This window comes from Penicillium robsamsonii (genome assembly GCF_028829455.1).
Source record: "Penicillium robsamsonii strain IBT 29466 chromosome Unknown utg000001l_segment0_segment0, whole genome shotgun sequence".
Lineage (NCBI taxonomy): Eukaryota > Fungi > Ascomycota > Eurotiomycetes > Eurotiales > Aspergillaceae > Penicillium > Penicillium robsamsonii.
The window spans coordinates 2550287-2573297 of record NW_026643219.1 but is presented as its reverse complement, the minus strand read 5'-3'; the positions used below and the strand labels follow the sequence as shown (position 1 = coordinate 2573297).

General features: G+C 49.2%; 9 protein-coding genes across 9 annotated transcripts; 4 read left to right on the top strand and 5 right to left on the bottom strand.

The window, feature by feature from the left end:
- Positions 1-231: 231 nt before the first annotated feature.
- Positions 232-6351, top strand: hir3 (putative transcriptional corepressor of histone genes (Hir3); the record flags this gene model as incomplete). The annotated part of the gene is made up of 4 exons (XM_057225292.1): positions 232-4487; positions 4551-4773; positions 4825-4980; positions 5032-6351. 4 exons carry the CDS (start codon positions 232-234, stop codon positions 6349-6351), a joined length of 5955 nt encoding a protein of 1984 aa, XP_057089308.1.
- Positions 6352-6731: 380 nt separating this feature from the next.
- N7447_001015 (uncharacterized protein) lies at positions 6732-9434 on the bottom strand (the record flags this gene model as incomplete). The annotated part of the gene is made up of 6 exons (XM_057225291.1): positions 6732-7048; positions 7107-7167; positions 7219-7743; positions 7800-7927; positions 7975-9025; positions 9084-9434. The coding sequence occupies 6 exons, from the start codon at positions 9432-9434 to the stop codon at positions 6732-6734; spliced, it is 2433 nt and encodes an 810-aa protein (XP_057089307.1).
- Positions 9435-10253: 819 nt separating this feature from the next.
- Positions 10254-11434, top strand: N7447_001014 (putative RTA1 domain protein; the record flags this gene model as incomplete). Its single annotated transcript, XM_057225290.1, has 4 exons — positions 10254-10311; positions 10368-10431; positions 10482-10631; positions 10693-11434. 4 exons carry the CDS (start codon positions 10254-10256, stop codon positions 11432-11434), a joined length of 1014 nt encoding a protein of 337 aa, XP_057089306.1.
- Positions 11435-11567: 133 nt separating this feature from the next.
- Positions 11568-13322, bottom strand: N7447_001013 (Major facilitator superfamily domain general substrate transporter; the record flags this gene model as incomplete). The annotated part of the gene is made up of 5 exons (XM_057225289.1): positions 11568-12471; positions 12521-12850; positions 12899-12972; positions 13039-13060; positions 13117-13322. The coding sequence occupies 5 exons, from the start codon at positions 13320-13322 to the stop codon at positions 11568-11570; spliced, it is 1536 nt and encodes a 511-aa protein (XP_057089305.1).
- A 1562-nt stretch (positions 13323-14884) lies between these two features.
- Positions 14885-15691, top strand: sec11 (signal peptidase complex catalytic subunit SEC11; the record flags this gene model as incomplete). The annotated part of the gene is made up of 5 exons (XM_057225288.1): positions 14885-15038; positions 15094-15283; positions 15346-15382; positions 15435-15477; positions 15534-15691. The coding sequence occupies 5 exons, from the start codon at positions 14885-14887 to the stop codon at positions 15689-15691; spliced, it is 582 nt and encodes a 193-aa protein (XP_057089304.1).
- Positions 15692-16069: 378 nt separating this feature from the next.
- Positions 16070-16731, top strand: N7447_001011 (putative ubiquitin conjugating enzyme (UbcB); the record flags this gene model as incomplete). Its single annotated transcript, XM_057225287.1, has 2 exons — positions 16070-16096; positions 16165-16731. The coding sequence occupies 2 exons, from the start codon at positions 16070-16072 to the stop codon at positions 16729-16731; spliced, it is 594 nt and encodes a 197-aa protein (XP_057089303.1).
- A 649-nt stretch (positions 16732-17380) lies between these two features.
- On the bottom strand, positions 17381-17802 carry N7447_001010 (uncharacterized protein; the record flags this gene model as incomplete). Its single annotated transcript, XM_057225286.1, has 2 exons — positions 17381-17707; positions 17767-17802. 2 exons carry the CDS (start codon positions 17800-17802, stop codon positions 17381-17383), a joined length of 363 nt encoding a protein of 120 aa, XP_057089302.1.
- A 639-nt stretch (positions 17803-18441) lies between these two features.
- On the bottom strand, positions 18442-19662 carry N7447_001009 (fructose-bisphosphate aldolase FBA1; the record flags this gene model as incomplete). Its single annotated transcript, XM_057225285.1, has 3 exons — positions 18442-19019; positions 19083-19496; positions 19555-19662. The coding sequence occupies 3 exons, from the start codon at positions 19660-19662 to the stop codon at positions 18459-18461; spliced, it is 1083 nt and encodes a 360-aa protein (XP_057089301.1). The 3' UTR covers positions 18442-18458.
- A 912-nt stretch (positions 19663-20574) lies between these two features.
- N7447_001008 (putative ubiquitin C-terminal hydrolase) lies at positions 20575-22446 on the bottom strand (the record flags this gene model as incomplete). Its single annotated transcript, XM_057225284.1, has 1 exon — positions 20575-22446. One exon carries the CDS (start codon positions 22444-22446, stop codon positions 20575-20577), a length of 1872 nt encoding a protein of 623 aa, XP_057089300.1.
- Positions 22447-23011: the final 565 nt, after the last annotated feature.

Here is a 23011-nt window from a genome sequence, read left to right as displayed (position 1 = left end):
AAAGGGCTTCAGGCCACAAGGCAACCAGGCCAGGAACTCAGGCACTCAGGCACCATTCAGGCCCCAACCCCTTTCCCCGATTGGTGCAACGCGTGATAACGTGTCTGCCCGCGATAACCAATTGATTTGATTATTGCTGCCCGCATCTATGGTCTCGGTATCTTGCCCGATGCTGTCGCCTGATTTCTCTATTCCATCTAATATTTGAGGGACCCGCGTGGAGCTCACACCATGTCGAGCTGGGTCGCATTGAATGTTGAGCCTGATGAGGCCGTCGAAGAGGAAGTTGACGACACCAAGGAGCTTCAGATCGAGGAAGCCTTGAAGCTTTACTACAGTGCCTTGAAGCTGCATTCGCAAGGGCCAGAGCACTATTCTGAGGCTGCCGAGGCCTATGAAGCTCTTCTCAATTCGGAGATCTTCAAATACCCAGAGTCTATATCCGATTTCAAAAGGGGTGCCTTCGACGATGCGCAGGATGAAATTGCTACAGAATCGATCGCCGAATTCAACGTCAACGACTCTACCTCCAGTCTATTCCAAACGCTCTACCTGTCCTATAAAAACCACGGCAAATTTGTCCTTGATTCAGTACAAGACTCCATACGAACAGCGCCACAGACCCCCGAATCCGAGCAGGAAATACAAAGAAAGTTGACGGAGGCATCCAGGAAAGCTTTGGGATCTTTTGGCGATGCCCTGGAACGAGATGACTCAGATCTCAACCTCTGGAGGCAGAGCGCAAGGCTCAGTAGTGCCTTAAACAGCTACCGCTTGTCTCGGTATTGCTTGGAGAGTGTCCTAGCAGACGATGACAATCGCTTGGAATTGCGGCCAGAGCAGCTTGGCCTAGAGGAGGTATTTGCGGAGCAGCGCCTGCGAAGCACGCTGCAGTCCCTCTTTGACAAGTTATCTGCCTCGCAAATTCCAGTCCAGAGGCCAAAGAAAGCTTTATTGAAATACCTCAAACACCACGAGGATCCATATCCCAACCTGCCGGCACTTCCCGCCGATTTGCGCCACCTAGATCCCTCAAAGGGTCCCCTTTCCCTGCATGCTTCCCGTCGAGAGATAACCCCTGCTGACTCGACTTGGGAGTCAGTTGGCAAAGCGCTTCTCCAAGCACTTGACGATGAAAACGATAACTTGCTCGCTGCTGTTCCCACTCAGTCTATTGCTATTATCTTGCCTTCCAGGAGCTCTCAAGCTCCGGTTACACCGATCCCAAATGCGGAGGCCACGGAAGTGGGCGTAGATACCGAGGGGCGCGGGAATAAGGGTGATAATGAGGCTACCGACGTGGACATGCTTGAGACAACCGAAAACGATGCCAAGCCCGAACAAAGTGAACCTCAGCCAACGAAAGACCCCTCTGAGCAAGGCGAGGAACATTCATTGATCGATCAAAGTGCTGAGAAGCAATTGATGGAGTCATTGGACCGCCAATCGACGCAGCCACAGGATCAGCATCCCGAACAAGATGGGACTCACGCAGAAGAAGCTGAGACAAACTCTGCAGTGGACATTCGAAAAAGATCATCTGCGTCGGCTGCGAACGAAGAACCGGAGGGCGGCCGCATGAAAAGCAGACGGACCCGAGCCCGAGAGTCAAATGCTGAGACTTTGGCACTGCCCGAAGAAGTTGCATTCGATCAAGAAAAGTATTACGAAGACCGTCTTGAGGTTTTTGTCAATGCCGATGATTGGATGTTCAGCACCGTCGATTCTCTCTTCTCAAAGGTCGGTATCGATGCACTCGGTAGCATTGAAGGTCTGAGAGAAAAGTGCTCTGGTAATGACTCAACTGATACACCCCAAGATCTCGAGAGACGTTTGTTTCAGGATTTCCGAGGTCTCATCAAGACATGGGATGACGAAAAGTCTCGGTTGATGCAGCAGAAAGACGATTTATCTCCACCGAAGGATATCCGTGGCACGAGCAAGTCAGGATTGGCTGTTTTCCTTGAGCACTCAAGAAAGGGTGCTCGGAAGCCAGTTATCGAGGATGAGCTTCCTTCTGGGGAGCAACTGTATAATTTTTCCAACGCCATCAACTCTGACTGGCTACAACCCCATGAAACTTCGTTTGAATGGTTAAAGTGTCTTCTCATGCCGGATTTCGGCCACGAGTCTTCAAACTGGTTGACAGCAAAGTCGACATACACCTGTTTTTTGTGGCCAAAAGACCTAAAGAAGACGGTGGTAGAAATCTTAGTCCAGGAGGATGAATTTATCTACCGGGCGTGCAGCGAACTGATAGCCAATCTCGAAGCTCGAATCCTTGGCTTAAGCAATGGAGCTCCATTTGAATATAAGGCTAAAGACCTCTTCGAATTTGAGATGATACAAACCATCTACGAGCTTCATTTGGATGTCTTTGCTTCGGTTGAGAGCCTTGGCAGTGAGACGGTCCAGGAGACAAGACTCGCACAGCGTGATCGGCTGGCTCGCTGGGGTATGCTAGCCCGATCATCCATAGATCATTTTGTCGATCATTTCCCATCCGGCGAATCCCAATCAAACCTCACTCTGCGCCATTTGTGGACATCGGCATTCCATGTCAATCTTGCCGGGGACGCACAGCGAGAACATATCTTGCTCTGTCTTCAAGACCTAAAGCAAATACTTCAGTCCCTTGGCAACCCAAGTGTCAGTCTCATCAACAACGGTACGATATCAGAATTGTCCGCTGCTGTGATAGACCAGGAGGTCTTGAAACTCAAGTGCATGGACTTTTTCGCCAAGGTGTTCAACTCAGACTCCGAGGATCCCGTGACTCTCATCGAAGCAATAGAGCCCATTTTGGAACCCTCGTCGATTGAGTATGCTGAAATTTCAACGGAGAATGATATGAATCACCCTACCTCGCATCTCAGTGAAATGGCTGCCTTCCTCGATAGGGGCGATGCTACATTGCGACTATTCCTCTGGCGCCGACTCCAGGAAGCATACCAAGCTATTGACTACCCACCTAAAGTTGTCTCTTGCTATTTACGAAGCATCGAAGTAGTAATGGCAGAACTTGAGGCAGCGAAACACAGCGAAGAAACAAGCCAACATCGTCAAGTAGCTCTGTTGGGTTGGCTCAAAGCCCTCGATGGCATTGTAGCCAAAGCTATACTACTTATTCTTGAAGATTCGGAACAAGCATTTGATTGTATAGATATGGAGCATTTACAAACCTCGATGTCTGCTATTGCCCGCCTCGTGAGGCTTTTGCACAGCTTCATCCTTTACGAGGACTCAGTGCGAGTAGGCCAGATCTCTGGTCGCGACTTTCGAGGCTCATTGGCGAAATCGCTAGAAAGCCTGAAAGAAAGAATGCGAGAGCTATATGTTCGCTGCTGGATCCTACAATACTCCCTCTTCATGGAAGCCATTGCCCAGAACAAGGAGATTTTTGATGACCCGCTTGAAGACCGCATTCATTTCCTTCGTTCCGTTCATAACGCATTGGGCGTTCGATCGATGTGCAGGTATTCGCAAAAGAGGTTTTTGAAGCTTCTGAAAGCGGAACTCTTTGGTCTTGAAACCAAGGGCGATTATGAATTTGACATGTATCAAATACTTCTTGATCTTCATGGTATCAAATTCTCTGCATTCGATGGGACTGTGGACCATGGATGCCCTCCCGAGAAATTGGATCGCCCTACAGCGATCATGATGATCGACTTTGTTCTACAACAAGCAAACAAGATGAATATGAAGGATTTGTCCAAGTCCGAATTGAAGACTACCATTGAGAAAATGCAGCAAGTGATTGGGCCCGCCAAAGCTTCTTCACAGACACCTCAGTTGACTTTCAATCGTCGCCTTGTGAATGCATATCTTAAAGCCGCACTCAACCCATCCAATCTCCTCCGTGCTGTTCAGGGCATTACAGAACTTTCGACAACAATAGTTCCCACTGAGAATGCGAAGATCGCTGCGAAGGGGTGGTTCTTCCTCCTCGGCCATGCTGCTCTCACCAAGTTCCGATCCTCGAAGCGCCTCACCCCGGGTCCAACAAGCGAGCTTGATGACGCCATCGGATTCTTTAGACAAGACTTGGATCATGGCACAGGGAGATGGGAAACCTGGTATAGGCTCGCCCAAACATATGACTCGAAGCTCGATGAAGATATTACATGGACAGCTGACAAGATCAATAACAACCGTTCGGACTTGGCAGCACTGCAGCGAAATGCTATTCATTGCTATGCCATGGCTGTTTCAACGGCAATGAGGACTGCAGAGCCAACGGCAGAGACTAGAGAAACGATGTCAGATCTATATTCAGATTTCGGTATCCGCCTGTACTCGTCCTCTCGCGAGCCGTTATCTATGGGAGCCTTTAGTGTTGCGGACTTCCCTCGCCATTTCAGCAGCGAGGAGAGCCAGCAAATGTACAAGGGAACGCCTTTCAAAGAGATGTCGCTTTATTCAACATGGAATTTTGCCAGCAACCTTCTCAAACGGGCAGCTGTTGACAAGTCTAAGCGATGGATGTAAGTGATTTGAACGCCAATTAACAGAAGTGGGATATTGAAAGGATACTAAAACATTAATAGGACTCACTACACGCTTGCCAAATGTCTTTGGAAAATGTTCACCAGCGATGACGCTTTGAGAACCACTTCCAAAAGAGTTGAAATGCAAGAGGTGATAAATGCTGTTCTCGATGCTATTGCTGCACTTCCGCAACGAAGAGACTCACGTTCTGATCCGATCTTTGAGCCACATTTCAAACTCTTCTCTTTTATACACAAGCTTGTTCTTCGAGGAAACATGACGGTATGTTATATCACTCCCGATATGAAGAACACATTCTAATAGCAACATCAGCCTGCTGAAGGAAGCAAGACCCTCCTTGCAACTCCCTGGGCTCGTAAGATCGACCCTCCTGAGAATATGGAGGGATGGAATCCATACATACTCGAAGTCCTTCGGAAATACAAGAGCGCTGACAAGTCCAACTGGCATCATCGCATGGGTGTAAAGGTATATAACCCATCTTGGTTATTTTTTGTTCATACTGCTTACAATCCCTAGGCCGCGCATATGATCTACGACGACCAGCGAAACGCAAGCGCTGCTATTGCTGCCAAGCAGGAACTTTCCCAAATATTCACCAAGACACTTACGATCCAAGTATGGCGGCCAGAGTTTGAACGTCCGGGTCGACATTTCGTTTACACGACCCGCTACGTGTACTTCTTCGTTGGCCTGCTTGACCAGCTTGACGATCGCGCAAGCTTAGATCAACTTTTGCGCCGCGTGAGAAAGAAGCAAGGCGATTTCTTCAATCACACTAAACTGTGGGAAGATATTTGCTTAACTTATGCAAAGATCATTCGCCGCGCAGCCAAAATCAACGAAGGCCATGAAGAAAGCGTATTCAAACCAATCGGGTGGGAAGAGTTCTCTACCAAGACAGCTCGCCTGGAAAGCCTTCCTCACCTAGGCCCAGAGAGCCAGGCCATCTTAGAACTACTTCGAGACGCGCTAGAGCTAAAGAAGCTCAACAACAACCTCATGAAAATTACCATGTTCGAAGACCTGATCGCCGACCTCTACGCCCGACTCTACGAGATCAACACGCCCCACCTGGTCGAACAAGCAACCGAGGAAAATAAAGAAAAGATGAAAGTCGACCACCTCCTCATGGTAGGCGACGGCCTTCCTGAAACTTCAACCCCCCCAGCATCCGTCCCGGCATCTGATACCCCGGCACCCCGTGGCCGGACAAAAGGAATCGCCCGCCGCGACATCCAGAAACGCGCCGACACAATCGTCAACACGAAGCTGGCTCCTCGGGCCGTGGCAAGTAAAATAACCGCCGCGGGTGAGACGGAGCCACCTGCGACTCCGCAGGGCGTTGGGTCAACTGTTACGGGGGCAAGCTCTGCAGCCAGTGATCCAGCTAAGCAGGCTTCTGCTCCTGGGGATGGCTCAGCTGAGCAGAGAGATGAGCATGACAGTGCGGACGAGGCTGAGCAGAGCGACAATGAAGACACGAAGCTAGGTGATGAGGGGACCTCGGCGCTTTTCCCTCATGTTACTGATGCAGAGGAAGGAGGGACTGGCGATGAAGGTGCGGATGAAGCGGATGGTGAGGATGATGAGGGCGGTCATGAGAATGAAGGCGAAGAAGGTGAGGGTGATGGTGATGATGATGACGATGGCGATGGTGAGGGAGATGAGGATGAGGAGATGCAGGATGATGAAACGAAATTGGAGGAAGGAGACAAAGAGGGAAAGGAGATTCTCACTGCCGATCAGTCTGCCAACGACACTGAAACTGAGCATGTCGCTGATAAACGAGATACCGGGGAGCAAGATGCCATGGACATTACGCTTTCTGAGCCCTGAGGAATCTAGGATATATCCAAGGAGGGGGCTTGCTTTCTTTTTTTCTTTTCGGTTTATGGAGCACATGGGGTGTTCTTCTCAAGACAGGAATTATTTTAAACTACAGGATGGCGTTGAGAAACAGGTGGCTTCAATGGCTTACGAGCTAGCATGTACAATATCCACAACATCCAAATTTGGAATTGTCAATTGGGAAATGAAATATCAACAATTATTAAGAACAAAAGATCGATTGCCCCCAAACGCCATAGCCAAGGGATATCATTCCATATTAACCAAAAAAAAGATACGCCCAGGAATTAAAGGCTCTGGTATCTCGAGCAGTGCAAGAAGAGTAAATCGTAACAGTCATGACGGGGTAGAGGAGGAAACAAAACGGCTTAAATCTGGTCCTCTGGGGCGAGGTCCCATTTCCGGGTTCCCATCTTTCTCATCTTCTTGATAGGCGAGGCTCCTGGCGATGGAGGAGCAAACATGGTATCTGCGAGCTTCAACTGATCCATGCGTTGCAACGCATTCTCGATATCGCTCTCGCGGCCGAGATTAGCCCGCGCGGGCGTGGCATTCTTGGGTCTATTCTTTCTTGTCGGCGATTGGTTGTGCATCTCACGCTCAAGTGCGGCGAGTTTGCGGCGAAGCCGGTCATTTTCTTCCTCGAGTTCTTCCACTCGTTCGTTCGACCCGGAATCTTCAAAGACTGGAGGTAGACGTCAGTTCAAAAGTTCATATAGTTCGCTCCTTATGGGCCAACTTACTTTGGAATCCACGGGATACGAGCTCGACCTTCTTGTCAATGTGCTCGTCATTGCGACCAATCTGGAAAATATTAGGATTTGACAAGTTTTGGGCTGATCGAGGGCTACAAACCTGCTCATCCCAAGCCCTCTGCCAGCGTCGCCTTTCTTCTTCCGTTTTCTCATCCATCTCTGCCCAGCATTCTTCTCGCACATCTTGCTCGATCGTCAGACACCTTTCTTCGGCAGCTCTCAATCTCATTTCAACATCAGACCGTGCAATCTCTTCTTCGGCTAGCTTGACAGCAAGGCCGTGGCAATCGCGCGTGAGGCGTGTGACCTCGGCAACAGCTCTCTGGAGCTCTTCGGTTGAATCGAAGTTTGGAGAAGTGCAGCCACTAGCTGACCGATGACTACCAGAAGCGACAGACAAAATGGATCCGGAGACCGAGGGAACTCTAGGAACGGTAACCTCGCGAGCCAATGCGGAGTAACGTAAAATTTGGGATGTGGCGTTGAAATCACCCAGAGGGTCAGCGGTGACTATCATGATAGCCTTTTGGGGATATTGGCCTCTGGACATCTGATGTGGCGATGGGAATGAGTTTGAAAACAGAAGCTCGGTCAATTTGCATTGTCGGTAAGGAACGAGAGCAGTCTTTGTAGGTTAGCAGCTGCCAAAAGAAGCACACTGATGATAAATTCAAAACACACCTTCATTCCATCCTGTATGTTGCTTTGCATCTGCAGGCATTGGCCGAGATACATCAAACTTTCGTTGATCTTGCCGGCCTCAGCGAGTGTAGCGCCAGCTGTCTTTGCCGTTCTCGCGCGCTCGGAGCCTAGATTAATTAACAGCAGCCCTACAGCAAGGATGCGGCATACTTACCAGCAAGATCCACAACAGTGAGGGCGTTTCCAGTCCAGTTGTGCTCACCGGTTCGCTTCGAGTATGTCCGCTTCTTGACTTCCATGGAAAAGAAACCATGGCTTCGAGAGCTAACACTATTCATTCCAGTTCCAGTTACCTTGCGTTCGGTTAAACCAACGTCCAAAATAGCCAGTGCTTCTTCATAACTACTGCAAGCAATTTTGCGTAGCCCGGCAACCAGTTTCCGATCTGGTGAGCCCTCAGTAGGCTTAAAGAGCAAGGGACGTCGTCGATCCTTTTGGTTATTTCCGCGAGACATGGTGCCCTGTCCTGTGATAATAGAGGGAGATAGAAGATCAAAAATCCGGTCATTGTATACCTCATACATTGACACCAAAACGACATAGTCGGCATTTGAATCCATATCCACAGTGAGGTGGCTCATATCGGGCAGCCTAGGCAGGGCGCATGGTCGTTCACGTACGTGGCGGCGGGGGAAATTCAGAGCAGGGGTCGGTTCCTTAATGACATAAAGTCGAGATTTAGCTGATTTGAGGTCAAATAAATTGAAGTGGGTGTAGGGGTTAGGATTAGAAAATCCTGGGGTGATCCATTCAGGGGACTCAGTCGAAATTTGGCCAAGGCCAGCTCGAGCAGCGCCATTGGGACTCATGATAGAAGATGAATCCATCTTGTGGGGGTTTCCAGGTTTAGATCTCGGTCTTGGGAGATACGATCCAGGGGTGCGTAATCGCGGGGTTGGGGATCCTTCGGGGGAGTTCAGGGTAAGGGGGCTTCGTACCATCAAAGGGGTATTGGCACGAGATGGGCTCATGGGTGTCTGCGCTCTCGACGTCCGTCCGTTTGGCTCCCCATATACAGCTTCCAAAAAGGTCTGGGCGGAGAACAGTTGTGCTTCAGACGCGTCCGCGGCAGCCAGTGAGGCAAGCATTACGGGGGTAATGCTGCTATCTTCGGTCTTGGTTGTCGGCTCTAGGGAGCGGAAGATAACATCAAGTGCCATTTGGGTCATTCCTCGTTCGGTCTTGGATCCTAGAATGGTGTGGCTCTGTACACGATCAAAACATTAGCTTGGTTATCGCGATGCTGCAACATTTGGACCAGACCTTTCCGCTGCCTGTGACTCCCAAGGTAGCGACTAGCCCATCTCGGTTCTCCTTTAAAACTCCGCGTATGATGGGCTCCATCCCAGTGTCGTGGAAGACATCCAATTGCGAGGCCGCCTCCTCGAAGACTTTTGTGAAACCAAACTTCTCGACGGCGCGCTTTCTCGTGTCATTTGGTGGTAGAAGAGTAATATGTGTTGATCCCGGCGAGACAATCTCTGTCTCCTCCTGCAAAGCCTCCGGCGGTTCAACATTCAAAAAGCGGTCAGATTCATTGGGCTTTGGGGTCATCGGCGGCCGTAGCCGGAGGTAAACTTGGAACAGCGATGCCTGGGGCTGTTTGGGTGGCATTTTGGGTGGCTGCTGAGTATGTATGCAATACGAGTGCAGGTGCCGTTGAACCTCTCAGAGCTGTGGGGTGTAATGCAACATGCAAAACAGCTCAGCAGTCAAAGGAAAGTCCAGAACGTCCACAGATCAACATTGCGCTTACCGCCTTGGGTTATCGGTTACCCAGACAACCACAATATCACGTGCTACATATCTATACCTCCTTCATAGCAAATGTCTGTCATTGGTAGATAGTGGATATTTCTATTCCATAAGACGTAGTTTCCCCGACATGTATGACTCTGTGGAGTACTCGGTCCTTAAAGTAGATTGATCACGTGGGCCCTGTTAGATGCCCAAAGTAAGCGAAAACGAGTTACCCAAGTTGGACTAGCGTGACAAGAAGGCTGGCGAATCATAAGTCAAAAGTCTATAGCAGGCAGGTCGTATTAAAAGTGGCTCAGCATGGCGCTGATGCAGATACGAGGTCATTTTAAGCCTAAGCGTCGATCCGCTATTCCGATGAGCCAGTGACCAGTGACCCTCGATATCTGACCGTTCTTTGTGGATCCAAATCGAGGAACTATGCAAAATAGAGACCATAAGGGGGAAAGTTAGAGGAATACGAAATTGCCTAAAGTGTTCACTTCGGGATGCCAAACTGTGTATTTATTTGACATGAAAACCACCAAAGCACGGGGCCCAAATATTGTATATATAAATCGAACGTCCTTTCAGCAAAATATTCACACTCTCCAACTTGCCAATTACATCAACTACACAGTAGTGCTTTTGCGCAAACTCACCAAGCGATATATAGTTGGTGGATCTACAACAACCATGCTCGAGGAGCGGTCATCACATCGCAAGTCATCTCCCAAGTCAATCACGATCAATAGTTTATCTGACAAAACAAAGAGGAGGGGAGCTTGTGGTTCTATGCACCAAACAAAGGCGCTGCAATTGCCTTTGCAATTCTCTTCGCTATTTCTGGCGGCATCCATGGATATCAATGCTTGTATGTGACCTTTATCTACTATGACCTCTAAAATTAACCAAATTTCCCAGCAAATATAAGTCCTGGAAAGTCACTGGCCTTCTTCCATGGTCTGCCCTCCTGTTCACGGCGGGTTTTATCATACGAACTATTGGAGCTTTCGGACAGTGGGGAAATCTAGGCGTCTATATCGCAAGCACTGTGCTTCTCCTCGCCGGACCGTAAGGAATACCCATCCTATCATGAGATACGCTACTGACAACCTATCCTCGATGATTCTAGGCCAGTATACGAGGTTGCTAACTTCTTCATTTTGGGTCGCATACTTTACTACATCCCATACCACTCCCCCATCCACCCTGGCCGTGTATTCACGACCTTCATCGTCTTTGGTATGGCCATTGAGATCATTACGGCAAACGGGGCAGCCCGAGTCGCAAGTGCAGACTCTAGTGTCAGCTCGCAAAACACCGGCAAGGCGCTACTGAAGGCGGCTCTTATCATGCAGATCGCTTTAATGGCAGGCTTTATGACTTTGGCCGGCCGATTCCACTTTAATTGCGCCCGAGGAGGCGTATTGAACCACAAGATCAAACATGCGCTACTGGCGTTGTACTGCAGCTGCACCCTCATTACGATCCGTACCATCTATCGCACCGTGGAATACTTCACTGCTGCGAGTCTGAACGCTTACACTGACCTGGAGAATATCAGTCCTTTATTGAAACAGGAGTGGTTCTTCTGGTTTTTTGAGGTTGTATTCATGTATAGCAATACCACTTTGATGAATGTCTTCCATCCCATGCACCGGCTTCCGCGATCAAACAAGATTTATCTCGCCGAAGATGGTGTCACGGAGATTGAGGGTCCTGGCTATGACGATCCACGTCATTGGCTCCAGACAGTTGTCGATCCATTTGATATCTACGGACTGGTTGTTAGCCGAGGCAAGAAAGAGAAGTATTGGAAAGCAAGCCTCACTCAGGGAGAGGACGCCACTGCTAAAGCCACTCAAGACGTATGAGTGCATTTTGTGTCGATAAGAGGTTACTCTGGTTCTTACCTTTTGTTTATCTGGTCCTCATATAATTTGTATCTCACATGATTTAGAATACTCCCCTGGAAATCGCAGATATATATAAACAAAAGCCCATAGATCACCAATCTTCTTTCTCTTTACCCAGCTCCTCCTGGATTTCCCAACTATGCCGAGCAAACTTGCTCGCCCGACGAATTCGCTCTCCATAACAGATAAACATAGGCGGTACTATACAAAAGGCAGTTGCTATAGCAGCAAGCACAGACATAGCGTTATTGTTCCCTAACCGAGCAAACATCTGGGTTGTAAACAGCGGAAAGACACCTGACAGCAGCGCTCGTACGAATGCAACAGCAGCCGTGGCACTGGCAGAGTAACTCAGGTAAGAGTCGGAGATATACCCGTACAGCACTACATCCATTTCCGTCAGCGCATAGCCCACCAGAACAAGGGAAATCGTGGGCACAATCCACGGAGTGTGAGTCTCGGGTGGAATAGTCCAGGCAAACCACCATAGACCAATCGCTAGGACTGGACCACCAAGGCCTAGCCCGATGAGCTTGTATTCCGGCTTAATAGGGCGTCCCTGTCGGCGGAAATAGTTAAGAACATAGCCGTCTAGCACGCGCGTCAACGTGCTGAGACAGGTTCCAAGGCCGATCGCGATGAACATCAGTGAAGCTTCGGCTTTTGCAAATCCCATTAACTCGTAGATGGGTTGGAGGGCTTCGGTGAATATGTAGATGAGGGACATGGCGACGGAGATCATCATTGCGATGACGAAAATTATGGGTTCTTGGAAGAAGAGCTGGGCTGGACGAAAGAGGGCTTCTTTTACAAAGATATTGAGATCCGGGATATGGTCGTGGTTGAGTGGCGGTGGAATTGATTGCATAGTAGTCATATCGGTGACTCGTTTCACCTCGCAGGCCAGCAACAAGGAAGGTCGAGATTCGCGAATGAATAAGAGACCAAATGCAATTACAGCAATGATGATGGCGAAGATATAGAAGTTCCATCGCCTGGGCGGTTGTGAGAAATTTACACAGACCATAGTTGAGGGCTACATACCAATCAAGACCTGCAATAATATAGCTGCTCATGATGGGTCCAAGAATGAGACCAATGTTCGAAGCAACTGTCCAATAATACATGGCCCATATTCGAGCATGCGAGTCGAACATGTCCTCGATGCTGCCGCCGACGATGGTATAAGGAATGGCGGAAAGAATCCCGGCGATGATGCGCATGATGATAATGACCGGCATTGCACGCACAACACCGATGATCATACAGCAAATGGCACTGAGACCACTGCTCACAATGTATAGGTTCCTTCGCCCAAATGTCTCCGACCACGGGGGAAATAAGATAGTGCCTGCCACCTGGCCGAGAAGAAATCTGTTTGATGTCAGATGCGCGAAGTATACCAAGACCGGCTGATCTTACATTGTGACAAATATAAAAATAGAAAGCGTTTCACTGATATTGTATTCATGTTTGGCCTGTGAAGCAGCTGCCGACTAGAACAGATCACGGTGTTAGCTCATCAATCTTGTAGGCTATTCATGATAGCTGTATACACTCACACCTGCGGTGCTGGATGCTGTTCTGCAGTTATTGTTAGCTTATTGACAAAAACTAATGTTGATTTAGTTTGGACACACATAAAAAGATCCAAGAGACAGATGAGGATAATATCGTAAGTCTTTCGTAGGCCAGACCAATTTCGAGGATGCCTTGGGTGATTTCGCAACCATCGCACATATTTTCCATCTGGGGTAAGCTCAAGGTGGTGCTCACGCAGGAGCTCAAGGGCTGAAACTTTGGGCTCGTCTGTCGGTAAGGTCGATTCTGAGGAGATAGACTGCATATTGGGCAACCGTGGATCAAATCATATAGAAATAATTATCAAAAATGTTCAACAGGGTCGCCGTTATCATACGTCAGTCCTGAATAAAGCTGATCTGGAGTGGGATTCGGGCTTTTATCATCTTCGCAAGTATTCCTGCTCGGACATTTTTATGCAAACCTTGCCCCGAAGAATGGAGCCCCTTGCGATCTGCGCAGTGGGAGTTTGGGAGCTCAGGGCAATACATACAACGCGTCAGTCACCTATAATTTCCTCAGGAATCTTGCTATCTACCGAATTCCATCCGCCGATAGGTGGATCAGCTCAAGCATGGTAGGTAAGTCAAGCTTCATATTTCAAAACCAAGTATATACCATGAACATCCCTACTATCTATCTCATTGGATGTTTATATGGCTCAGAGAATGATGACGATTTTAGTCACGAGACGTAGGCTATTGGCTTAATTTCTAGGGATAGCAACATTCTTCATGATGATTTCTCGGCGCACCTCAAAAGGTGCAGCTCTTGGAAGAATCAGAGAACAATGAAGAAGAAAAGCTATCTGCTTTTAATGCCAAGCTATGTAGTAGCTTATGCATGAATATCAAAAGATCTGTGGCCATATCCCAAGAAAAGGAACAAGCTTTGATCGATATCTAAGGATGTCCGGGGAGATGGGACATGACCCGCTCTTGTATAGTCTGCGAGGGCCTAGGATTCGTATGTCTTTGTTTAAGTCTAGCTTAGCAGATACCACCTTTAAGTAGACAAATAAGTCAAGGCGTTACAGCACGAGAAACAAGGTATATCCTGGATATCATTAACTATATGTATACATGGTTGCCTGGATAGAACGGTTCTAGACTGAAACGGATATAGTGCGGTCTTCATACCAACCAATCTGACAGTCTCTCTTTTACTAGAATATTGTTTCATTTCCGCACACTATAAACTCCGAAGTTGCTAACAAACTTTTCAAATGATCTGCGATCTGTGACCACCAGTTCGTCGAGCCATGATGAGCTTTGAAGAGAGCAACCAGATCCTACTCTTGCCCCTGACCATGGGATCTGGCCAGGGAAATCTACTTCAGTTAAACACGTCTTTCTACAATGTAGCACATGTCTTCTCACAAGACCTGTAAAGCACCCAAGTCTCTTCGTTGCAACCAGGGGCCCGCTGGTATTCAGATAAATTACCGGACAGAGAAGTAAACTATAATACTTTTGATTTGATGAGGTCTCAATTACTGGACCAGCTGAAATCTGATGTTTGAACTCACCTGTGGTACTCCAAATATACACGGTGGTTATACCTGCAAGGCGGAAAAGCCAGTGGATCTGCGCCAAGACGATCTCCGACGAGGCCACCTCTCCGCACCTTTTAGCTCTATCAAAACACGACAACCCAACCAGCCCATTTAGCTGGACACAATAGGTATCGTCTTTATCTACCATTCTGCAGGAGAAAGCAAGGGAGAAAAAAAATATCCCTTGGGCAGTATTTCTGACCAAGAACAGCCACTATTAGAGCGACCTACCCCAACCCTCCCGCCTCTCCGTTGATCGCGAACCGCCCACCATGCTATCCTCCCTCTCTTCCAGCATCACAAATGCTCGGCAATCAATTGCACAAGTGCTGAACTTTGCACTGGTGCTTTCCACAGCTTTTATGATGTGGAAAGGCCTCTCGGTCGTGTCCGCATCAAGCTCTCCAATAGTTGTGGTGTTATCCGGTAAACAAAGCTATTTCACGACGGTCTGAACACAGCTCACATTCCATCTCTGCAGGATCAATGGAGCCCGCATTTCAGCGTGGTGACCTGCTCTTCCTCTGGAATCGAGACACGAGGGCGGAGATCGGAGAAGTTCTTGTTTATAATGTTCGAGGAAAGGATATTCCGATTGTCCACAGGGTTGTTCGCACTTTCCCTCAGGTAGAAGGGCGCGTAAGCGCGAGGAAGGTGAAGGAAGTTACAGTGTATGTCCTCGCCCATTACCTGGCAATCTTGTGACTGCTTCTTTGTGCTAACTAGGTTCTAGGGACACAACACCCAACACGCATATGCTTCTCACCAAGGTAGGCGACCTAGCAATTTGACTGGCTTGGGTAATCTCTAACATCTCCCTAGGGCGATAACAATTTGGCAGACGATACTGAGCTATATGCTCAAGGTAAGCGATGCGGAAGCGCGAAGAAGCCCACTTCCGAAGGTTACTGACAAGGTTAGACCAGGATTATCTCGACCGGGCGGAGGACATTGTTGGCAGTGTTCGTGGCTACATACCTATGGTTGGATACGTTACTATCATGCTTAGCGAACATCCCTGGCTGAAGACAGTGATGCTAGGGCTTATGGGACTGATGGTCATGATCCAGAGAGAGTAACGTATTTTATATTGGTAATGGTAGGAATGAAGCTAAATACATTAAAAGTTAACAGAGTATGAATGGATCTTGCGTGTCAATTATAGTATGTCCACTATGCTGTCCGTACATAGAGCGGACGGCGAAGATATCAAACTTCTCCACTGACGTCTTTTGCCGCGCACCCCACTCGGAGCTTCTAGCTTCGACCTAAAAGCCCCCTTTGTTCTTCTAACATTTCCCGCACACAGCGTATTTACTATATTACTCAATAAATCTCTGTTTATTTACAGCCTCGACATCTTGAAGCGCGTCTTGGATTAACGCGTTTGCCTGCATCTCCCCCCCCTCGACCTCCCCGCTCTTATCGCCCCGCCAAATCCACAACTGAACACCACAATGGGCAGCATCAAGCGCATATCCAAGGTGAATACCTATATTTTCACATGACAATTGTCATCTACCAGTGTACTGACCATCTATTCTAATTATAGGAGCTGGCTGAGCTCACCGAATCCCCTCCAGAAGGGATCACGGTTGAGTTGGCCGATGAGTCGAACGTGTACGAGTGGAGGGTCAAAATGGATGGGCCTGAAGGCTCGCCATTCCACGTATGTCAAAACATGATCTGTCTCCCTTTATCCTCACCATCTCCCACCAAGGTCTCCAACAGGGAGTCCCCGAACTCGAACCTCCCAGTCCAACTCCAACAAACAGCGTTTCTAACCTCGTGGCAAACAACACAGAATGGCAAGTTCCTAGTCAAGCTCTCCCTCCCCACGGAATACCCATTCAAGCCACCGACAGTCTCCTTCGCAACTAAAATCTACCACCCAAACGTAACAAACGACGACAAAGGAAGCATGTGCCTAGGCATGCTCCGAGCCGACGAATGGAAACCCAGCTCGAAGATCGCCGCAGTCCTCCAGTTCGCCAGACAGCTACTAGCCGAGCCGATGCCCGATGATGCCGTCGAGGGGCGGATTGCAGAGCAATACAAGAACGACCGGGCACGCTACGAGGAGGTTGCGCGGGAGTGGACTCGCAAGTACGCTTGTTGATAGCGTTGCTGTGCTCTGATTCGAGAACCGGCTGCTCTATCGAAAATGATCTGTGTTGTGTACATGTATGCTGCTACCCTGGAGCTGGGCGTGCAGGATAGCTGCATATTTGAAATCGCGCCCGCATCATATAATGAGTTATCCCTATCGGGGAGTCACCCCGCTTACGACTGAAACGCTGTCATGTTATTCTTGTAAAATCCTTAATGCGAGACTTGATCACTGCTATGGTTTATATTATTGGCGGAACCTGTGTTGCATAGCTGTGGCATCAACAGCGTGTTTATCCATTTTCTCTTTGCGGGCGTTCCGTTGGAAGACATTATTTCCTGTAGAGTAGTCGTACCTACTGAGTTATCGGTTGGTTCAGCCAGTTTCAATGCACGAGGATCAATGTGTTGGTGAAATCTTAATCCTGAGAATCAATTTCCTATTAGCATGAATGAACCTTTGAACCTCTCATTAGCAGAAGCATTCAAGCATATCAACAGGAGCCAAAGAGAGATAAACAACCACTCATCACCTCCCTCCTTGATAACAAGGAGTCGAACAACATCATCCCGACTCTAGCATAACAACCCAGTCAACAACAATACACAAGCGTAGATAATTCCACACCCAACATACCAGTATGTATCTCGCTCCCATTTCAAGGCAAAATAAAAACCCTCCTACTACCAGGACGAGTAATCTCCAAGTTATCAGCCGAAGGCCGAAACCCATGCTCATTCAGAGTTAAACGATTAGCCCTCACAAAGCTGCGTTTCAAATGGCCGGGCAGCCGATTAAAATCCGCCACGATACTTCGGTGCAAGGATGCTACTTTCGACATGGCCTGCAGCCAGGATCCGCGGTGGAGATTGAGCTGTGCGGGTGTCGTTGTCGAGTTGATGATTGTCAACATGCTTCGGTCGTAGATTCCAATTGCTGTCTTGATGTAGACTAGTTCTTCTAGCTCGTCGCCGAGGTCTAGGACCTGTTGTGATGGTGTGTTCGTTAGTGTGGATGGCTATATTTGGATTTGCTTGTACGTACCAGTTGTGGAAGCTGGGTAAATTGGGTAGGTGACATGTTAGGCTGTGTGCTAGGTTAGTTTCTATTTGATGGAGGTTTGTTAGTATAAAATGGGGATAGAGGGTGGGAGGAGATAGGGTTCACACCGATGTTTTGGGTTATGGAGGTTGATAGAAGTAAGGAAGGGTTTGGTCAATCGCTCTGACGAGCTTTGTGATAGTAGGAGAGAACTGAGAAGACATGAGAGGAGAGAAGCCCCATAGTTTGCCCGTCGAGTAAAGCACATCGTGTCCTACATCTTAAGATTCAGGATTGGGTTACAACGGAACAGGTAGGAGGAGCAAACATCAAATACATACAGTAATCTAACAGAATCTATGGATGGACATAGTTATATAATTTCTAGTTAATAATGGATAGATTGAAGTACACTTCAAACACTCGGGCTGTGAGGTCTAGTGACTACATCGGAGATTGGTGGTGCACAATTATCAAATAGAACGTTACAGTTCATATTCCAAAGGAGCGGTCATAAGGACCGTGATATGGACATTCATTACAGCGTGTCAGTATACAACGCTACATACAACCTGGACGTCCACATCCCCAGGCACATCCAACGCTTTTTCGGCCGCATGAAGAGAGGATATGAGGGTAATCAAAAAGGGTAAACAAAGGGAATCAAAGATGCGATATCATAGAGACATCGACATTTACAGCTGGCCAGCAGTGTTGAAGTCCTCAAGGGCCTCCTTAACACGCTTGCTCATGGTCTTCTCACCCTCGCGAACCCAGACGCGGGGATCGAAGGCCTTCTTGTTGGGCTTATCAGCACCATCGGGGTTACCGACCTGGGACATGAGGTAGTCCTTCTTGTTGAGGACGAAGTCACGGACACCGGTCAGGTAGGCGTACTGCATATCAGTGTCGACGTTGACCTTGACGACACCGTAGCTGATGGCCTCCTTGAACTCCTCCTTGGAGGAGCCGGAACCACCGTGGAAGACGAAGAAGACGGGCTTGTCGGAGGAAGACTTGATCTGCTCCTTGACGTACTTCTGGTGCTTGGAGAGAAGCTCGGGGTGGAGCTTGACGTTGCCGGGCTTGTAGACACCGTGGCAGTTACCGAAGCCAGCGGCAATGGAGAAGTAGGGGCTGATGGGGGCGAGGGCGTTCTGGATGGCCAGGATGTCCTCGGGCTGGGTGTAGAGGGAGTTGTTGTCAACAGACTCGTTGTTGACACCGTCCTCCTCACCACCGGTGATACCGATCTCCTATGAAAGTTGTTAGCACTCAATGTTGCAATTAAGGGTCTGTTTTTTTTTAAATTGACATACCATCTCGAGCCACTGCTTCATGGGGGCAGCGCGCTTAAGGTAGGCAGCGGTGGTGCTGATGTTGTAGTCGACAGGCTCCTCGGACAGATCAATCATGTGGGAGGAGAAGAGGGGCTCGTTGTGCAGCTTGAAGTAAGCCTCATCGGCATCGAGCATACCATCGAGCCAAGGGAGGAGCTTCTTGGCGCAGTGATCGGTGTGAAGGATGACGGGGATGTCGTAGGCAGTGGCCACGCTACGAATGTAGTGGGCAGCGGCGATGGAACCAGCAATGGAGGCCTTCTGGCCCTCGTTGCTCACACCCTTACCGGCGAAGAAAGCGGCACCACCCTGGGAGACCTGCAGGATGACGGGGCAGTTCTGGTCACGAGCAGCCTCGAGGGAAGCAACAACGGTGGAGGAGGAGGTGACGTTCTGGTGGGAATTAGTTTAGGATTCTCCAAGATTGGCCCAAAGAAGACTTAGAACTCACGATGGCGGGGATGGCGAAGTTGTTCTGCTTAGCGTACTCGAAGAGACGGAGAACATCGTCGCCGACAATGACGCCGGACTTGCGGCTAAGTTGCTCAAGAACACCCATTATGAAGTTTGTACAAAGATTTTGGTTTGTAGAAATCTGTAGGAGAAAGAAAAAAGAAGGGGTCAGATCTAGTTAATGTAGTATTACAGCTCTCGCCTTTACCGGGAGCTGAAAGCGGGCAGAGTTAAATAAGGAAGAGGGGCAAAATGTAGAGGGGCAAGCGTCATCGGTGAAGGGAGAGAGACAAGGTAGGACTCACCGGTGGTGGAGATGTGGAACTAGAGTGAGGTCAGTGTGATTTCAAGAAAAGAAAGGAAGAAAGATGATATAACCTCCTTATGTATGGCCAGTCTCTTGGTATTCCCGACCTTCCCCGTGATGGCCCGATACCGTTTGAGGTCTCGGGAGCTCTTTATAGGGGATTAGGAGGGGTTTTTTATTTACACCTCTCGCATGAGTTTGTGCTTCTAGTTTTTCAATTGTCATATTTCTAAATACCTATGACAGCTATACAGCTCTAACATCTATAATATCTATAGAGTAACTACCCCGAAATCGCTTAAAAGTGACCGAGGAATCCGTGTTTTGTTCGTGGCGGGGTGCCGAGGAGTTCGAGGCCATTCGCTGCAATTCCACTGTCCCCGCGAGTACGTATGTTAGTCATATATTCATTCATTCAGTTATTCAAGTTTATTGTATTCCTTGAATTCCTTCTCCAGTCTACTAATTGAATGTTCGTCAAGTGTACTTTGTACATCCATCGTATGTTGTAGAGCTGAGCTGTAGAAAGTCAAGTGACATCATCGCCGTTTATCGGAAGTTACCTTTTCCCTTTTCATTGGGGATTCGGACTATTCTGTTGGGCATTTTCAGTCTGATTCAATACATCTTTCTAAATCCCCTATTTATAGAAGTACGGGAATATGTGTATATACTGGACTCTAAAAAAAAAAATGAAAATGAAAGGTCCGACTATCTACGTCCCTCGGTAGGACTCGCATCGGGTTTCTCCAACTCATAGAATAAGAGATAAACCTCCCTCTGCATGGCCAGCACGTCCGAGGTTTTACATTCCTTAATCTTTTCGTCGGAGATGCGCCACCAGCGATCGTTCGGTTTGCGACGGCGACGAAGCCGCGAACTGACCCCCGTGGGAGTATCCTGGGATTGGCCAGGTATGCTGCGGGAAGAGCCCGGGGACGGACTCCAACGACCCTGGTCAGTCGTCGGGCTGTTGCTATCCGAGGCAGGTGACAACGTCTGTTTAGAGGAACGGGATGTATTCCTCTGGAAAGAACGACGTGAGCCAGAGGTGGTAGGTCGTGGGTGAGGAGGGGTGAGTTGAGTCGCCGAAGCTGAGGTCGAGGCTCCAGATAGCGAGGCCGATGAGCCTGCTCTCGAAATGCTTCCATCGTCGACATCGGGGCTGCTGCGTGGTACAATCCGAGGACTGGGCGCCGCGGAGGCGTTCTGACTGGCAGTGCGACTCTGCGCATAGGAGCTGAAGGCCTCGGGTGTCGAGAACGGCGGGTAGATATGATTCCGTCGGAAGGACTCGTAGTGTCCGCTATGGTGGCTACCTTTGTGGCAGACAATCGCAAGCAACTTGTACCACTTCTGGCTCAAGATGCTTCCCAAGGGGAGCCGCTCCGGGAACGAGACCTTGGCCGCATTCTTGCTCGAGCTGCTCTGATCAAAGATCGACCGCGACAAGTGGATAGCAATGACCTTTGGGAACGCCGTGATGCGCATATGCCGCGCAATCCTGCGCTTGGGGGCGGTCTCTGACGGGGGGAATACGATACCCTCCAGCTCGGCCTCAGGGTCCGTCTCCAGAGCCTCGCGGATGCGGGAAATCTCCTGGTCCAACCGATCCCGATCACCTTGTGTTCGGGCACGGGCGAGCTCGGTAGTCTTCACATCCACGGCATGCTGCAGGCGGCATCGGTCGCAGCGGAAATCCTCGATATATTCAGTCTTGAGGAGACCGTCGAAGCACGAGTTGAGCGTAGTCGAGCTCTTCTGTGGAACCTGTAGTGTCAAATTGACGAAAGCCGTCTGGTTGGGCTTGTACTGGTAATGGCAGAACTGGCACTCGATCTGCGACTCCATTTTGCCTTCGAATGGGAACCCAGGCTCCTGGTCGATTTGCTTGAGTTTCGTATCAATAATTGCAGGCAGTCCGTTGACCGATCCGTCATCGATGCGCACCTCCACTTCGGACGAACTTTCTTGTCTGCTGGCTTCTTCGCCTGCCGGGCTAGAAGTAGCTGCATCGATGGCATCCTGTGCTCGTTTACGTGCGCGCGCACCAGCGTGGTACTCATCACATAGTCGCTCGAGAACAATCTGCAAGAATTCCTGCGCGTCCTGCTGATTGCGGCTGATGCGCGTGCGGAACGCGTATTCCAGAGCCTGGATGAAGTCACGGGCCGAGATTGTTTTCTTATAGATCGGCCGCTCGTTCAATCGGTCCAACATCTCCTTCAATGCCCGTGTGATTATCCCCTGTTGCAACTCCCGCAACTTGTCCGACCGCGCCGGTGAAAGTTCCCCCTCGCTCGGCAGTGTTTGGTATATTTCCGGTCCGTCCAGGTGGCGCCGGTGCAGCTCGTGGATCAGGTAGACCCGCAGATCCCCCAACCCGGCTAACGCCTGCAGCACCGAATTGATAAAGCAGTCATTGGCTAGGTTGGATAGGCCCACGATGCTCTTCTTGCGATTGCTGTCGTTTGACTCATCTCCGTCGATTGTGTAGTTTGGCCCGAAGACGTAGAACAGAGCAACGGCAGCGAGCGAGGCCCCAGCCGCATAGGCGGCGACCGTTGTCGGCTTTTCTTGCATCAAGCGTTGTGGTATAGAGGAAGGGAGGTTCGGCGGTTCGTGGTGGTGAAGCAAGCAGACTTCTATCTTATTGCCCCATTCTCGGATTGGCCCGGATGTAGGTAAGGGCGTTGAATATCCTAAAATAAATCACAAGAGAAGTCCAATGTGGGGTCCAAGGTTGAAGAGAACGATTTTGCAGAATCGAATAAGTTCGGGGACGGGAGAAAGGGTGAGAGCGGAGCGCGGTTCATGCGGAGAGAAGAAACAATGAGCATTTTCGTCCGGAGCCCGAAATCAGGTTACAATAAAACGGGGCAAACTCCACTCCAAGATGAAGACACATTCCTCTCTTTTCGTGTGAGACTCTCGTTTCATCCAATGGGGTCCTCTTGGCCCAGACACCGTTATAGTGGGTTAGACCCCCACGGATTCTCCGGATATCCGTCTTACGCATCCCCGCATATTTGGAAGGTTGACCGCGGTCACATGTAGTCTGGGGTAAACCGAGCCACCTGGCCATTGCCTGGACAAGTTTTGAGGAATGTAAGAGTATCTATCTTTCGAAATATATATGGGCTCAGGC